The sequence below is a fragment of the Trachinotus anak genome, unplaced genomic scaffold (assembly GCF_046630095.1).
Source record: "Trachinotus anak isolate AG129_WGS33_773 ecotype Australia unplaced genomic scaffold, CSIRO_AGI_Tana_v1 ptg000003l, whole genome shotgun sequence".
Lineage (NCBI taxonomy): Eukaryota > Metazoa > Chordata > Actinopteri > Carangiformes > Carangidae > Trachinotus > Trachinotus anak.
Window position 1 is genome coordinate 5,114,659 of NW_027273854.1, and position 18,664 is coordinate 5,133,322.

The window sequence follows — 18,664 nt, forward strand, 5'->3', positions numbered from 1 at the left end:
ATCAAGACTTTAGTCATTGACTGCAAAATATTAAATATGATGATTCTTCATGTGTATCTGTCCAGTAAGGTTTGAACCCCTAATCTTTGAGCACTATGCAGTGCAGACTTTTTAAATTAAGCTGCCACTCAGTGATAGAGTCACAATCCAATTAATGCAGATTATGAACTCAAGCAAGTTCAAGAGTCTCTTTATTAATTTTCATATTATAGGGAAGTGAAGAAAAATCAGTGGCAACTGAAAACTGTAGGAAACTTTTATCCAGAATCTAAACTGTGCACCACAAATTTGAAAATCTTCAGCATTAAAAAAAAAATGTATGCATGATTTGTAGTGAGCTAAAAGTTGCAGATGTACTGGGTTGGTTCTTTGATTTTTAGTGCAACATTTTTTCAGTATTAAATCTTTTGTGGATTTCTGTGGCCATGAAAATAAAATCCTAAGACTCTGAAATCAGTAAGAAAAGGATTTGAAGTGATTCTTATCTTGTCAGTTCAGCTGGACACGTTAGTGTGGATGTAAGATGTGTCTGATCTGCCAGTACAGTACAGTTACAAACAGCCTGTCTGTCGTCTGACTGGTCAGCTGTTTCCTCCCCTCGTGCCAGTTGTCCGGTCAGACAAAGAGGACTCCTCCTGTCATGCAGGGAGGGGAGGGGGGGATTTATGGCTCTGGCTGGAATCCATGCAGGCTGGGGTCACCACCGCTCCCACCCTCCTCCTCCTCCTCCTCCTCCCCAGCCCCCTTTTGAAGGAGTGCCACAGGAGCCTCTGTGTCAACAGAGACGGACAGCAGAGCCCCCACACGTCTACATCTCATTCACGTATCCACCCTCGCTCGTAGGTGACATCCGTGTCGCCTGCTCACACTCGTGTGTGTGTGTGTGTGTTCGTATGCTCAGCAATAAGCAGCTGGACGTTTCTCCTTAAGCTGGAGCACATGTGAACATGCTTTCAGATATTCCTATAAGCTCATCGTCCACATTTTTTCCACCTCCTGACTCTGACTAACTGCTTGGAGCTTTCAGCAAACACGTTTCACCTTATCAGGCCCAGACAGCCAAGAACATCAGCTTCTTATTACATTTGAGATGAGGACAGAAAGAAGGTTAGTCTTTATATTAGATCAGCTGAGAGCAGGAAGGGGGGGGGGGGGGGGGGGGGGGGGGGGGGGTCCTGCAGCTTGGCCGGACTTGCACATTGTGTCTTTTTGGCTCTGAGCCGTATGAAAGTCCATCCAGGCACCTTCATTAAACGCAACTGTATCAAGTGGAGGGGATCGTGTGGCGTGCCTGAGAGGGGGGGGTTACAGACTCTGCAGAGGCTTAAAGTAAATGATGTTGAAAAGATCTGGCAAGTGCTCTCCTCAGTCTGAGAGCGAGCGTGTGCAGAGGAGGGTGACGGGTGTTTACTGAGAGGACGGGCTCGATGACTGGAGGGATGTGGAGTGAAACAGAGGAGATATGAAAGAATGAGGGGGCCTTTCGAGGGGGGGGCGGGGGTGGTAAAGCTGGTATAAATGGAGTGGCTACAATTAATAGTAGCATACCAGCGCTGAGAGTTGGCCTAGAATGGGAGGAGGGATGCCCACCCGCCATCATCATTCCCAGCCTCAGCAGAGCCAGGCCGATGGAGGGAGGTGGGGGTCGAGGGGGAGGGGGCACGGTTGGGTTGAGGGAGTCAAATAGGATGATGGTTGTTTGTGGGTTTGTCCTACAAGACACCAGGCTGTAAGAGTGTGTGTGTGATTACGTAACGAGCGAAGTCTCTGGATGCTCCCTGCTCGTCTCCAGCCGGCCCTGGAGGGAAAGGGACCGGGGGGGTGTCGCCTCACATCACCGTCAGATCAGGGTTTACTCAGCCAATCTCAGGGATATACCCAACGCCCGAGGCTGTGTGTCAGTAAATAAGGGCGACCCAGAGACGCAGCACGAGGAGGAGAGCGTCTTTAGATCCCATCAAGTGCAGCATGGGAAATAAAAGACGCTCCTCTTGGCCGGATGTGGGTTCAGTTACGGCTCTTTCCTGCATCTTAAAACCAGCGTTTTCAAATATGCTCACCCACCTGCTGGAAAGTGACACACGACACCTCAAACACACAAATCTTCCACCGGGCTCTCCGCACCTCTCCAGCCTCAGCCGACCAGCGGAACATCAATAATAGAAAGGCCCGTTTCGCTCGCCTGACAGGCAAATTGATGCGTAGCGTGAGCGCGTATCTGCGTGCAATCTGGGATGAGCTGTGGACAAACCTCAGCGCAGGAGGGGTGCGCTAACATGGGATCGTTCTTCCCACAGAAAAGTGTCAGGGCACAGACTGATTTATCCCTCCGTCCGCTGGAATAGAAAACACATGGAGTGCAGAAAGAGACAAAGAGGCTGCAGAGATAGATCCCTATTTGAGGTCAGACGGGATAGAGAGCATCCAGCTGTGACGGCACTCACGCTCCTTGACCCCCCAGAAACAAGCTCCAAGAACCTCACTGTCTGCCCCCTCCTCTCCTTTTCCTCAGAGACCATCTGCCCTCCTCTCCCACCTTAAGACCAGGATCCTCCTGCTAAATCTCTCTGGGCTCTCTCTCCGCCACAGTGGATTTCCAGCCTATCTGGCACTGATAGAAACTACTCTGGCTCCGCTATATGAGTAACCTGGAGGTGGGGGGGGGTTGGATTTAGGACACATATGGTAATTATCCGTCTCAAATGGGAGATGAATGAAGGTCAAGACCGGGACTTTCGGAGAGTGTCCTCTGTAAAACCTTTGGCAGGGATAGTGTCTCAGAGCAGGCCAGAAGCGGAGGTTGGAGGCCGTGAGGAGAGGGAGCAGACGCAGGAGACACGTTGAGATGAAGCTGAGTTGGCAGCTGCAGCTCTTGGCGTGGGAAGGGCTCCTGTAAGCTGCTTTCTCCCCCTTATGACTCCAGTCTGTTTCCCCATAGGCAGGCAGGCTTTTGAAGTGGCTCCTTGATACTTGCACCCCTCAGAGTAATAGTAGCCACATGGGCCCCCCTCCCTCTCTCTCTTCAGCTTTGAGCTGAGCCATCGCTGCGGCTAAAGCCAGCACCACATTTCTCCACAATTTTATCTTCTTCCCCTTTTCATGCGTCTCACTTTTATTCCATCTCCAGGACTGAAGTTCACATTTATATCCACTGCACATTAAGCAACAGCCTCTACATATACATATATATATATATATATATACACAGTCTGATGTAGTGTAACTTCCAAGCAGCAGAAGCCTGAATTTCCTGCTTCACTGATGAGTAAACTTCCCCTGACTGTGCTGTACGTCTGTTGATTCATGTGGACAGTATTCATGTGCAGCTAAAAATACAATTCTGTCAACACTTTTCTGAACATGTATGACTTATAGTCTCTTCTGATTGGGCGTGGAAGAAATTCTGACATCAGTGAATTATGCCCTCGGTCTTTGTTTAGCCCTTTCTCCGTCGAATTTCTCATGAGTCACACACTTACTCGGACTTTCGTGTGGCTTTTGTTGGTGGCAGTGATTTATGACTATAGGTTGACGTTAGGTTTTTAGTACATCTGAAATTATGGCGGATGCTTATGTTTTCATTAAACAGCAACTATTTTAATGCACAATTCATTGTTTAGGTATTTTTTTTTTATGTAAAGTGCCAAGAATTCCCCAGTTATTTTTGGCTTTTGGTTGGTTTTCCAAAACAAGAAACTGTAAAGGAAACTGTGAGGAACATTTTTGTCTGCTTTCTAAAACGTTTTAGACCAAACATGAAACTATTAATTGAAGAAATAATTAGCAGATTGTTTGATGAGAGTAAGTGTTATTGGATTCCCACAAAGTAGCCTACATTTATACTCAGGTAAACATTTGAGAAACTTTACCTGAGTATTTTCATTTTATGATACATTTCAGGATGATACATCGAGAGCTGTTTGCTGTTTTAGATGCAAATTAAAATTTTCTAAAGCTCATAATGAGCACAAATTACAAAACTTTGTAACATAGTAAATTGAATTGCCACAGAGCACATAACATATAGGCCTAGTCTGAATTAGCTCCACATCAACCTGATATAGCATGAAATGCTTCAGCAATTATAATCCAATAAGATAACATACCTTCTGCCTGTATAATGAGACTTTAAGTCAACTTTGGTGATAACTTTATTAAGGCTTATTTTACTTGCCCGTGCTTTAATCAGTTGTTAATTACTATGGGCTACAAAAAATATATTTTAAAAAACACTTTTTTTTTTTTTAAAACTCTGACTTTTACTTTCCTCCCAGCTCCCAGTTGTTTTGGTGCAGCCAGAGGGAGCCCGCACGCTGTGGGTTTGCAGGGCGGAGCGCACTCATTTACCCAACGCACCCTCCTCTAATTTGACTCCCTTTCAGTTCCCACAGTGTAAAGTTAACCGCGATACAAATGCACTATTTCCGGTCGTGTCCAACTTATAAAAGCTCCGACCAAGTGGCCTCTTACAAAAGTGTTTTTCAAATCACATTTTAAGAGAACTGCAAATGCAAATGATAATAATAGTTAATATTTACACATTAAATTGATAAAATGAGCAAACTGTAGCCTGCTTTTTCTTCTAAAGTAAAATATTAGGCTCCTCAGACCTATGAGAAATAAGCGCTCCACTATTTGTTTATATTAATTTGTCTCAGCTCCGCTTTTGTCATAGTGGACATTTACTTTGAAGGCAGTGTCTCCTGACTTCCTGTGTGTCTGTGTGTGTGTGTGTGTGTGTGTGTGTGTGTGTGTGTGTGTGTGTGTGTGTGTGTGTGTGTGTGTGTGTGTGTGTGTGTGTGTGTGTGGCCGAGCACAGACGGATTTAGTTATGTGCAACTGATGCGGTCTGGCGGAAGAAGAAGAAGAAGAAGAAGAAGAGGATGAGGAGGAGGAGGCAGAAGGGGGGAGCGCACTGAAACAACGGGAACAGAGGGATTTTTTTATTTTTATTTTTTTTTTTTTAAGGAGGAAGGAAGCAGGAGAAGTGTTGAACATATAAGTTTGCGTTGTTACTCCCTGAGCTCCGTCTGCTCCTGTTGCCGCTTGTGCAGCAACAAATCTGCCTCTCCTGGTCGCAGCCGCACAGTTTCTGCTGTCCAATGAATGGAGTTGCTTTTTGCCTTGTTGGAATACCACCCTACTCTGAGAACCACGTAAGTACACGGCGCTGACACCGTTAACCCCCCCGCTTCTTCGTCGTTACGCCGGTACCTGAGCCTTATTGTGCTCGGACGGTCGGAGGTGCGGTGGCTGCGGGGCCGGTCAGAGAGCGTGATTTCCTAAGAGGATTAACACTAGTTTACATAGCCACTGTGTACACACACACACACACACACACACACACACACACACTTCACCGACGTCCAGCAAGTGTTTGATCAGTGTGTTTCTGCAGCAAGTGGTGAATAAACTCATCCAGAGTCGCGTCTAACGCCCGGGCTGCCTCAGTCCTTTGTCCGCCGCCGATGCACCAGGAGGCGGACAGGCTGTCGGCGTGGACCGGACGTCCCAAGCAGGGGTGATGCAGAGAAATGAGCCAGTTAATTAGCTGTTTATGGCTCTTTGTGAGGCTATTGGCAGTTTGGTTTGTGTGTGTGTGTGTGTGTTTTTTTTTTTTAGCTACACATTAGGATGGGGGTGTCTTCATGAGAAGATGGGAAACCTGTGACTTGAGTCAATTAACATCACAAGACTTGACAGCATCCTCAGATGTGAAGATGCTTCACTTCTATTTGCATCCAGGCTTTTCCTTCCCAACTGCATCAAACATGTCTTTAGGCTATAAAGAGACATTCGTGCCTCAGATGATTTCATGGTGTTATGCAAATAGATAAAAAAAAAAGAAAAGTTGGCGGGTGTTTCCTGAACTGCATCCTTCCTCTGAAGACAAATTAAAGAGCAGTAAGTGAGGTTGAGAGATGATAAAGGAAACTTTGCTTTGCTGAAAGCCCGGTTAAAGACACACACAGTACACACTGAGTTCCTCCTGCAGTCTCCAGGAATGTGAGTGCAGACTCTGGTGTGTCATAGTGAAGTCATGAGGTAAGATATGTCAGCCTGGGCGGTGGTCTGCTTGTTGGAAGGAGGCATATGGTTTGCTGTCCTGCCCTGGAGCTGAGTGTGTGTGCTTTGATTTCACCTCAGAGGGTCCTTGGCTCTTTATATCTGTGTGTGTGTGTGTGTGTGTGTGTGTGTGTGTGTGTGTGTGTGCTTTGCTCCTTTGCTTTCTGAATGTGGAGTACAGGAGGAGGGATACGAGGTTATGTTCGCCGGTGTCTCTCCTGTGTTTTGCAACGTTGCTCAGTCTTGGTTTAATTAGGATTTTGTCTGTTTTTTATTCAGTTTCCCCCCATTTTCCCACCTACCTTTGCCCCCCCCCCTTCTTTTTTTTTTCAGACTGTCTCTTTTTATCTGTTGCTGTGGAGTTCTTCCCCTCCAGCAGTGAATAACACTTCCTCCTCTGTGATCACACTTTAATTGAACCTCTCTGGTTGTATGTTGCTGTAATAGAGCTGCGAGTGTTTCTTCAAACGCAATGAATTCACTTTAATCTTTTCAATTTTACGCTTTTTACTTATAAAGTTGTAGTAAAACGTTAAACACTTTGTAGTGAACGTATAACAACTGCTGTGTGTGTGTGTGTGTGTGTGTGTGTGTGTGTGTACCCACAGGAACTCATAAAGCTCCATTCACAGTGTCGCTCATTTAACTGTGAGCGTATGTCTCTTTTTACAGAGGCCTCTCTGCTGACCTCAACTTCTCTAATCTCAGTCCCTGACCTTTTTCATACCTGACCTTTGACCCTGCATGTCTCAGCCAACACCCAGCTCATCTCACTCGCCCAGGAGAGAGGAATTTACCATTGTGGCAGCCGCTGTGTCGTACAGTAGACAGAAACACAGACAGAAATAACCTGCACACATTTTCTTATCATCTCTTCCCTGAGTCTTGTGATTGGACGTTAATCCCCTTGAAGATGAGGCGATAAAGACCAACAGCGAGATGCAAAATGACACTAGAATCTGATTCAAAATGGGCCTCAGAGTAAAATCAGCCTTTCTGCGTTGGCTCAGCGTCCGAGCAGAGGGAGGAAAGGCCGAGGGCGTCCGTGTGATGAGAGCAGTTGCGATGATGTCCAGTGGGACTGGTTTAATGTTGTTAGTGGCCCTGCTCTAATGTAGCAGTGCAGGGTTTATGGGTTGAGATCAATGAGGCAGAGGATGGCGGGGCGGGGCAGAGGGCAGGATGAGCAGCGCTCCTGATGTCTAATGCTGCACGGGGCCACGTGATGTCAGAGAATATTGATGACGGGAAACATGAGAGAGCTTTTATGAAAATCTTGGGCCGAGCCGGTCGATGTTAAAGCCCCTTTCTCGTCCCTGCTGCACGTGTACCGGTTGGTCTGATACACTGCAGGCTAACGCAGTATCACCCTGCAGTCTCCAGACACGACTTGCACGAGTGGTTTGTTCTCCAGCCCTGATATGAGAGCTGTCTTCACCCCGAGCTCTGCTGACAGCTCCTCCAGGATCGTTTATAATAGTCTAAAAACCCAAACTGCAGATTGATCTGAGGTCTGCTTACCTGTCTTCTAGTCCACGCCGAGCGCCTGCTGATCCAGCTGATCACGGGACAGCCACCTCAGAAAGGCTGCACACCTCAATCCACAGAGGCCTCATGTAGTCAGCAGGTCCAGGATCAGTTCCTGACCGAGGCAGCGTTAACTGAGAGCAGCTGTATGATGCTGCAGAGGGAAGCATTTCTGTGATCACTAGCAGATGGCTTCACCACGGAGGAGGAACATCGCACCGTCTGTGATGCAATGCTGCGAATGTGTGTGATTTTTATATGAACTGTCACTCTCTTTTATTTCCATTCGTCTTTTTACAGCAGGTCTTAGTTTTTATATTCTTCACCACTGGTTCCCAACCTGATGATCACATCACGGTCAGGATCAGTCTGAGGGGATGGGAGATGATTAGCATAATTAGCATAATAGCATATTTTCATTATCCATTAGTCTGCTGATTATTCCCTTGATTAATTGGTTCAGCTTTGTTCCACTGCCCAGATTGACATGTTTAAATGTCTTGTTTTGTCCAAACAACAATCCAAACCCAGAAAAGTAAAAATGCTAAATTTAACATTTTAGAGGCTGGAACCAGTGAATTTAATGTTAAAAAGTTTCTTCAAACAAGTTGTTGTTGCTGATTAATTTGCTGTTGATCAACTAATCCACTAATGGTTTCAGTTCTACTTTACTCATTGATTTTTCCTGTGAATTTTGTAGATTTTACATCTAAAAATTACTAGAAAAAATCTGTCAGAGAAGTTAAACCTACTCTCCAGTTTTCTCCATTAGTTTCTAATTACATCAGAAAATGGCATTTGTTTCCAGGTTGAATGTGCAAAATACCCGAAACCTGATTTTGGTTTTTGGTCTCTAACAGTGTCAGTTCAGTGGGCGGAGCTACACAGAGCATCTTACAGTAAACTGTGTGTTACAGAGTGTCCTGCATCAGTCCGTTAACGCCATTAAAACGTCTCTCGCACCTTCACACCTCCGCCCTCCCGCCTCGACACCGTCACCTCTGCTGCATTCCTCAGCTCCGGGCCTCCAGACGACAGCTGCACCCACCGCTCGCACCTCACAATCATTAACCTGGAGAGTGTGTGTGTTGACACACTTTAATCACACACACACACACACACATGCAGAGCCAAGCACAGGTGTTCACAAATATAGGCACTCCAGCATTTTTACATCACACTTAAAGTGTCAGAGTTGCACACACATAACTCATAATCTGGCTGCAGGTGCATGAAACGTCGTCACACACACACACACACACACACACACACACACACTCTGTATTCAGATGCCTTCTCTCTTGAAGTTAAGGCTACAACCGAGTTCCACGCCGAGTTTTAATTTGGCCCCCTCCCCTCATGTTTGCACGAGGAAGTCCTTGATGCTGAACAAATATGGTGCAGCCTGTGTATAGGTGGGCGAAGGACATCAGTCATCATTGACCTTGTTTACGGTGGTGAGAGGGTAGCAGCTGTTGTAGAGCAGCTCTGCAAAGCAGGCGTGTTTCTGTTGCTAATGGATCTTTATTGATCTCCTTTTAGGCAGTCAGTCACTCTGCTCTCTGCAAGAGCCGAACCTGACTTGAAGTCACAAAGTAAATTTACTTTTTACATGTGAATTTTTCCAGGGGTCTGTGAATTCAACTACTATCATGATTCTGTTCATCTCTTTTATTCTTTCTTCAGCAGCTTTGAGGTTGGAACATACTACTTCCTACTGAAGTTACATGATGTTTACAAGACTCCATGTTTTTATGTCTTATGCATCATGTCATCCAATGGAAGTATTTTGATAATATAGATTTTCTGAAAATTCAGGCTTTGGTATCTTTGTAAACTTTGGGATTTGCAATAAAGTTCAGTGGGTTTAAACAAAGCTTGGTTGTGCAGCAGGAGTTAATAAAGACCTAGTGGGTTAGTGGGGTTGAAGAGGTTAACTAGTTGTGTTTATGTGACTGTGACTGTGCAGCTGATAATATAACTGCACAGGTGAAGTGAGGAGGTTATTTCCCTGTGTTCTCATCCGGGAGAAGCTCAGAAGGATTTTCTCTGATAGACGCTGCACTGATCCGATCTCGTCCTCCGCTCATACCTCAGGGTATCTGCGGATGCCGAGCACTGATGTGATATCACTGTTTTCTTTTTTCCTGCAGTTAGAATCTGTCGACCTCATGGAACTAACTGGGGTCAGTTTTGTGTAAAGTGAGATGAGCCTCGGTGGAGATACTGATCCAGTAAATCGGATCGGAGCGTCCCTACTCAACAGAGGTGAAGAACCTCATAATCCGATGGCCTGAGCTGCACCCTTCTGCAGAGATGTTAGTTATAAATGAACAGCAAAAATGAATGATAGTGAATATTGAGATGCTGCATGAGTGGCGTCCTAAGCTGCTCTGGATTTCTTTTCCATTTTGCCCCCGTGCTTTATCTTCTTTTCAACATTTTAGCCAGATGTGAAGTTTACCTGTCACCCAGTCGCCTTCCCCTCATGCAGAGAGCCTCTCGTCCCGGCTGGGTGTTTCTCATGTGGCGTCTGACTCTCAGGCGCTGAGAGCTTTGGTGTGAAACAAAGCCTCTCTCAGAAACAGATGAGGGCTAATTAGATTCAGCCTGTTGATGGTCTGGCCTGTGTCAGTGCCTCTTTGTGTTCGAGGCTGCAGAGACGCTGTGTTGATGTGTGTGTTGTTTCTGTGCAGGAAAATATGAGGCTGTGGTGCAGTGAGGGCCCTCGTGCTGATGTGATGCTCAGCACACCGGAGGAATGGAGAACAGGTCGGATCTTGTCCTGAAATGCAGATTTGACTCTGTATCTGTCTACGGGATCGTAGCCAGGCAGCCAGGCGGGGTTTGAATCAGGGTCAAGGTTCAGGGGTCAGGGGCTCCCCCCTCGTCGCACACTTGGCCCCTAGTAAGGAGGCTAAAGAGGCAGGAGGGGAACCCATGTCGCTGTGTGCAGCAGGGGCCACGGGGGTTAAGCAGGGGCCTCCATTTGACTGATCTCCTTTCAGATGATGGGATCCCTGTTTTGTCTTTCTCACGTTCTGATATCGACCGTGCACATTTTTGCGTCGCGTCCTCATCTTGTTTACATTTTTTGCAAAGAGCGCTGACGATAAGAGCGAGTGTGTGTTTGCAGAAAAGCTGAATGGTGCACTGTGTCTCGCTCCAGTCAGCTGTGTGTGTGTGTGTGTGTGTGTGTGTGTGCTTTTTTACAAACAGCAGGGATTGCACTGGAATGTGAGGGAGAACAGAGAGGAGGAGGTGGAGGAGGAGGGCTGAGGAGGAAAAGGAGGGCAGGAGATAGCAAAATAGAGCGAATCCTGATGACTCACGGGGGGAGAATGATGCCAGCGGGGCCGCCTGAACAAAACGAGGCAATGAAAAGTGAAGACAAGCAAAAAGGAAAGCGAGTTTTCGCTTCATAATCTGCAGAGAAGCTGCCAAATTTCACACTGCTGTCGTAAAACTCGAAGTAACAGAGAGCTGAGTGTTTACTGACAGGCTGTTACTGGGTGTTCTCGGTTTTACCAGGGATGGGTGATGTGGGTTAAATCTTCTATCACAGTGAAGTAATTCTCTAGGTAAAATAAGATTTGTGTAATCCAGGGAGTTAATACCTGACACATCAAGGTGCTTCATCATATTGATGCAGAAATCCTGTCGATTATGTAAATTAAGGGTTAAAACCACTGATTAGTTTTGTTATAGATTTAACTGCCGATTATTTTCTTAGTTCACTGATGAATCGTTTTGCTGATGAAATGTCAGAAAAATATAATTTCTCTGATCTTGCAGAACATCCTCGCATTAGAGAAGAAGAGAATATTTGGTTTTCGTTGGACTAGATTGATTCATTGACAAACAAAGCTTTATCAATGGCCTAATACAACCAAAGTTATTAAAATGAGACTGCAGCAGTTTACTGTTGCACTGTCATGGAGTTTAGGGACATCCAGAAATGATGTATCCCATGTTTCCCATAATGCAACTCACTATTATCTTCCAGAACAACCTCGATTCCCAAGAAACACAAACAACTTTTAAACTCAACAACCCCAAGGCTCAGCTGCAGACTTTCTGCTAGAAAAGTCTCCACACTCAGACTGAGAAAGACCTGATAGACTTTCAGAGGAGTTACACATCTTTTTTTTAACAGCAGAGTATTCTTTGTCGTTAGTAAATTGATCGTCAGTGTTTCTTTGAAGGAACAGTTACCTCAGTGAAAATGGTGAAACTGCTCCCTGTAGGCTCCAGATTTTTTTATTCTCTAATGCAAAGGCTGTTTTTTTGTGTGATGTCAGTGTTAAAATATCAGTGCTATCCATCAGAGTTGTTGAAAAGGAAAAGTTCAAGTGTGTAATCAACTTGTCAGAGAATCCCAGCATGTTCTGGTGTTTGTACCGAGGCCACGACGTCCATTAATGAGGAGAAGAAGAAGAGGAGCCCAGGCAGCAGCAGTGTGATGATGGTCGCTCACTGTGCGTAACTCTGAGATCAGGGAGGCTCCTCTGGGCTTGTTTATACTGTAGATGGCGGCGGGCCAGCTAACGCCCATCACAGCTCCGGCTGACAGTCGATGAACTGTGAATTGCAGGTCAGTTGCAGTGAATTACTGTTGTTTCAATGGGGTGAGTGAGCTGACTCACTGACCTCTCGCTCCACTTCCTAAACAGGCCGCACTGTGGATGTGCAGCAACAACACAGATGCACACTACCACACAACCATCAGTGCTGCTCTTCTTACTATTTGTAAGCAGTCTTGGAGGGAGAGAGAGGTAGGGAGGAGGAGGAGGGGGGTGTTTTGACAGTCCGGCAGAATCACGGGACAGAGATTATCAGGAAGCTAATGAGGAGCAGTGGATGCTGGGAAGAGATAGAGCGCTGTGGTTTTCCTGATGCCTGCTGGAGCAGCACAACATCGCCTCTGTTTACACGCTCACTAAGATTCTCCCAGAGGTTAACACAGGTCACACTCGCTCCGGTCCTGAATCTATCAGTGATCCAACATGTCACCTCTCCTCCTCTCTCATGTCTGTGCGCAGACCCAAGATTTTAATATGCAACACACTTTTTTAAAATCCGTACACAAAGAGAAATGTGGAGTCGTGCGCTGTGATTATTTCTTGGCCGGGCGCAGTGACGTTGTGGCTTCTTGTCACCCAGCCCTGTCTCCAGGATATTAGGTTTTCTGAGTTAGGTTGTGGTGGCTGGATTCTGTTCAGAGGCAACAAAGGCAAAAAAAAAAAAAAAATTCAGGTCTTTTAGTTTTTTCCTCTCTTTTGTCATTTGCCACCCTGTGTTTAGAATTTAAAGTCAGGAAGTAATCCCTCAGAAAAGCTGTTTCACAAACACATCTGTCTGTTTCCTTTACCCGGAACAGTTAACTCGAAGCCGCACAGCTCTGTGTTCAACTAAACAACTTTTTAAATATTAAGGGTACGTTTTCGTTCACTGAGCTGTTAAATCAACCTGGATAAAGTAGCTTTTATAATCCTGTTTTATCCCAAACACTCACACATATAATCCTGTAATGGTCTGCTTCAGAAAGCCCCACATTACTCCAGGTTACTCATGCACCGTTGTATCCAGTATAATCATTAATTTGGCTAATATTCAAAACTCTCAGATTATCCCAAACATCACCTTAACCAGAAGACTATGCACATGCAAATCCAGCAACTCTGCACACACAGATCTGTGTTCATCTCTCTATCTCTCCCTGTTTCTTCCTCTTTTTTTTCCTCCTCTGTTCCTTTTTTCCACTGTGGTGTCTCCAACTTTGTTGATAGGCGAGTTTTGTTTTTTTTTTTTCTTCTTTACACTCAAACCTTTTCCCGAACACTGTTGTTTTCTCCGAGCACTTGCTGTCTGCTTTGATCCCCTCTCTGCTGCCTTCTTTGGTCATCTCCTTTCAGGATCCTCCTGTTTTTCAGCTGCCTTCATTTCTCAAGCCTTTGTCTTGAATGTGCAGCCGTTCTTGAGTCAGGTCTGCTTCCTAAAAAAAAAAAAAAAAAGGCCTCTCTGAGCTTAGTTTTATGCTGAAAGCAGTTGGTATTCCTCTGTAAATTTGTGCCATAAAAGGTTTGTTTCAGTGTGATTCTTGTATATCCTCTCCCTCCCCCTCTGCTCCCTCAGTTTACAGAGTGAAAACGAACAGGACAGTATGTTTCTATTAGCATTCCTCTTTGCTCTAAGCAGTGCCAGTGTGTCTTTCATCTCAAAAACAGACTGAGACCATATGTGTGTGTGTGTGTGACTCCTATGTCAACAGTCACAATCCTTCGCTGTCATCCCATCGGGCCAAAAACGGCGAGACGAGCGTGACCCATCCTTCCCCCCTTGAGGCCGCACGTCCGACCTTATGAAAGAAGTCATGAAACCACAGAGGACAGTTTATCTCTGCGGGGAGAGCGAGCTCAGACATCCTGGCATTAAGAGGCTGCTAATACACAGTGACAGAGGCTAAAGACACAGAGGCTAAAGACACAGAGGCAGCATCGGCGTCAGCTTGGCATATGGGTCTCATCGTTACATGAAACATGCAAAGGGCGGGGCCTGTGGGGTCGGCGAGGAAACAGCGAACACGCACACAGACACCGGCAGCATCCCTGTCCCTCCAAGAGATGCCTTTCCTCTTCAGCTGGGTTTTACAGTCCGCTGCGTGTCAACAGGAAGGAGCGGGCAGATGAAACGATAGCGTGGGCCAATCCTCCTGTATTCAAAACATGCCGGGCGGTATCTGTGTACCATCTTTGTGCCACTGGGGAGTGATGAAGAGAGGAGGAGGAGGAGGAGGAGGAGGAGAGAGGGCAAAGGGCAGAACCAGTTTGGATTTGATCTCTGGTTCACACAGTGTGAGAAAAGCAGCTCGTGTAAAAGTTTTTGAGTCGCATGTGATCGGCTCTGCTTCGCTTGAGGCTTCAGAGTTGACTGGGTTGGAGAAAATTGAGATTTTACAGGAGAGCAGATTTGATTTGTCAGCCTCTGGGCTCATGCAGTAATTGATTATGTTGTGTGAATATCTTTTGCTCAGAGGCACCGACCGTTGAGCGGTTAAAGAGGTCAGTGTGAGTGGGCAGGGGGTTGTGAGGGTTGGAAAAAAGCAGCCAATATACCAACAATTTCAATATTTTCACATCACAAACACCCAGACTCCCAGGTGACCATGTTCTGTCGGTGAGACCCAAACATTGAAGTATTTCTGAGCTCCCTAAGTGGCTTCTCTGCACCCCCAGACTCCACTCTGAGAGTCGCTGGCCTGTGCGATCCTGTGCGAGCTGGATGGAGGACTTCCTCAGCGTGGTGTGAGCGCTGGTGCATGGCAGGAATGTAAAAACCAGATGACCTCAAATGGAAACTCCAGGCCTGTTGGAGGCAGGCAGGCCATCTCGCTTGCTCTAATAAACGCTCAGGCTCCTTTCTGCAGCCCTGCTCTCCCCACCTCTCCTCCTCCTCCTCCTCCTCCTCCTCCCTGGCTCAGCATCGCCTCCACCACACCCCGAAACGTTGGACCGCTGCCCGGCTCTGGGACTATATAAGCTGAGATGTGATCTCGGGTCCAGCTTCAGCCAAGGAGAACAACAACGTCATCCTTAAGTCTGAAACTTATAATTTTCATCTGTTAATTACACAGAGGCGGAGATGAGCTAAATATATACGTCTGGGCTTGTGGAGGGGGGGAGGGAAGCAGGCAAAAAGAGGGGGACTCGGAGTATGGCTGTCCTTCACCCAGATGCAAACGAAGCGGTGGTGGCGGGGGTGGTGGTGGAGGTGGGGGTGGAGAGAGTTTGGAGGCCTGTTGGAGCCCTGTGGTTTTCTGCTGCTGAGGCCTGCTTCTGAAAACAACCAGGAGAGAAAGAGAAGAAAAGAGCAAAACTAGTAAGGGTGGGGGTGAGGGTGGGGGTGGGGGTGGGGGTGGGGGGGCTCTTATTGCAGCGGAGCTCAGACGTGACGCTCTGATTGCTCCCAGCGGTTGTGGTCAGTACAGAGGGGAGGGGAGAGAGGGAGGGGGAGGGGGGGTACAGTGCAAGGAGAGTGGGGTTAGCTCTTTGCCAGATGTCGTCATTGGCCCTGATGGTATATATGGTATATACACATCTGGAGACAGATGTGTCTGTTCAAGAAAAAGTACAGCTTGGACTTTACCTGACAAAACGCAGCCACCGCCACCGCCATCACCTCATGGTGGCACTCAAGATGTGGCAGTTGGGAAGATGTCATTAGTCTGTGTGTGTGTGTGTGTGTGTGTGTGTGTGTGCGCATGCGTGTGTAAAAACATCACATCTTTAACTGGAACACATTAGTTTGGAGGTCAGCATTCTTGGTGACCACTCGGATCTATGAGCTCTCACGAAACCTCAGCAAGAAAGTAAAACAAACATCAAGGTGGAACATTTCTCATTCCACAGCGTCTGCACTTTTTAGTCAGTTCACTGATTGTTGCAGGTCTCTGCTCACAGCCAGCCGCCACGCCGGCTGCTGCAGACTTGTATTTGTAGTGTGAGAGGAGGAGGTTTAAGTCCTGCACCTTCACTCTCGGTAGAATCAGCTGTGAAAGCCAATTTTGAAGCCATAATGGGCGTAAATGTCTCTGCCGTCAGACTCGTCTCCCTGCGGGGTTTTTTTCTCAGGCTCCAACAGAGGCACCTTGTGTGGGAGACGCTGTGGTGGCTGTGATGAGGATGAAGACGGGCTTCAACATGAGAAATGACAACCTAGAGAAAGGCTGCATTTGTAGTAACAGGCAGGAGAAGTTTACTTGTAAAGGATCACATCACCCATTGATGCATAATCTCTCACTTGGCTCTGGTGGTTTGTAGCCAAGCAGATGGTTTAAGTTAGAGCTGTTATTGTCAACCAGTCTTAGCTAATCAAAGATTTATTGATATTGAAAATTAACAGAATTGTAGTTAATGGTAAATGATAAATTGGCTGGGCTGATATATTGTCTGACATTAGCTTATTGCAGATGTGTCTGTATGTCAGGGGGAAAAAAAAGAAATTGCAGAACAGAAATGTCAGACTGGGTTTGAGATCTAGTAGAAACAGTGAACACATTTCCATTAACCTGCTTAATGCGCAATTTGAAATTCAGAAACGTGAAAAACTTTTTAAAAAAAATCAGACTATTCTACAAAGCAATACTTTAAGTCACATGATATCCAAAAACATTGTGGACCATTCTTTCTCTCTCTCCCCTGATGCATGGCCGCTGTCAGATATAAGGGGTTTGCTTTTTCGTCATTACGTGCGCCAGATGTCCTCCTCGCCTTCGATTAAATACAACAGCTATTCTGGGGGATGTAATCGTCCCAACACTTAGCAGATGCTGGGATATTTATATATACTGAAATTTAAATGTCTCCTCCCTCCTTTTTCTTTTTTTATATTCCCCCCTCCACCCCTTTTAGTGTAGCTGCTGGAACAACTATAAATACTTTTCCTCCTGACGTGGTCGGACAACAAGTTTTGCAAACTGTTCTGGATTTAGCACAAAACTGACCTTTAGTGTCGACCTCAAAAATCCAGTATCGGTCATGTGCTGTCGTAGTTTTATCTGTTGAGGTTTTGAGATATTCATCCGAGATGTTTTCTCCGCGGTCACTCAGAATAATCACAGACCTCGCTGTGAACAGTTTTCCCTGGAACTACTTTTTTTTTTTTTTTAAATGATAAAAATACTCTCTCTGTTTGTTGTTTTGGGAAAGACATGTTGCATTTTTGTTTTTTGAATGTGACTTTGAGATATTGTCTTTACCCCCACTGTGTTGGAGGAGATTCAGAGGCAGATATCTCATAAATCCAAAACTAACAATAGCAGGAGCACAGCAGCTTTCTCTTCAGTTTAGTGACCTCAGCATAAAGCAGGCTCTCGACTGGAGGAGACACTCCCTGCTAATGAGGTTAAATCACAGCACCGTCTCTCCACTTAGTGCTGGGAGACATAATGTGTGCGTTTAGCTGTGGTTTTCTCTATCAATAGTTCTCCTTCACACACACACACACACACACACACGCACACACTCCTTCCTCCCTACATACAGTTTTGATCAGATATGACCTGAAAGTCTCTTCTGACAATGAAACGCTGCCCAGCTGAGGATATAAAAGCTCTTTGTGAAACAGGGTCAAATGGCTCATATGGAACAGACCCCCCCCCCCCCCAGCTCCAACACACATACTGTATCTGCACATACACTAACACAAGTCTGATAGCATTTAATAATTCATCAACGTACCAAGATTCAACTGAACGCGAGCTACACGCTGGGTGTGTTAATGTGCCTCCAGTCGGACAGTGTGAGTCCTTCAGCATCAGTGTGTTGCACTAAAGTCAATCAGAGCATCCCCGTCACTGATGGTGCTCCTGGTTGGAGATGTGTGGGAGGTAACTGGAGCATATCTGTGGGTAAATATGAGCATGTGTCATCGGTGTCTTAGCTCAGATGTGTAAAACCGACTCTCCCCTCTCTCCACCATCTGCTCCCTCCAACTTCTTGCCCTTTGTTTCTGTTTTAAATCACTCTCTCTCTCTCTCTCTCTGTCCTCATTTCTTATTCTCAGTAAGTTTTTCCCCCCTGGTGTTCGCTTTCCAACATCTGTTAAACCCCCCCACCCCACCCCTCCACCCCCGGATCGTGCTCTCATTCCCACTGTCTACGTAGAGGCTTGGCCGGTTGGCGGGGCCGGCTGTCTCATGTATCCCACGTTCCCTTGTGGCAGATGTAGCATGATGGACACGTCCAGAGTCCTGAGTCAGCCAATAACATTTTTCTCCCAAACGTGCTGTTGTGTCTCTTGGCTGCAGTTTGTCTGAACCAACACGAAGCATCTTCCACTATGTGGTGACGTATGAATGAGGGATGGGAAAAATATTTTCATTGTGACTTTAATTTATGGAAGAATCGTTCAGTGTAGAAAATGTCATAAAACGTTGAAGAATTCCCATCATAAATTCCCAAAACGTTCTCACCACACAATACATTTAGTAGCTGTTCCGGAGCTTTTGATTATATCATGTGAGCTTCATCAGCGGTAGGATCGGAATTAGATGTTCACATTTATTGTAGAT

General features: G+C 46.1%; 2 protein-coding genes across 4 annotated transcripts in view; one reads left to right on the forward strand and one right to left on the reverse strand.

Moving 5' to 3' along the window:
* rpl19 (ribosomal protein L19) overlaps window positions 1-18,664 on the reverse strand; it is a 198,000-nt gene that overhangs the window by 114,992 nt on the left and 64,344 nt on the right. The gene's annotated exons all lie outside the window — the stretch shown is intronic.
* Window positions 1-18,664, forward strand: part of arhgap23a (Rho GTPase activating protein 23a) — a 69,771-nt gene that overhangs the window by 8,967 nt on the left and 42,140 nt on the right. The window contains exon 1 of one of the 2 annotated variants that reach the window (XM_071468349.1): window positions 4,879-5,156. The exons of the other annotated variant lie outside the window; for it this stretch is intronic. Within the exon in view, the coding sequence (XP_071324450.1) occupies window positions 5,103-5,156 (54 nt within the window). The 5' untranslated portion in view covers window positions 4,879-5,102. Of the gene's footprint in view, window positions 1-4,878; window positions 5,157-18,664 lie in introns of those variants that run through there. 2 annotated transcript variants of the gene reach the window in all.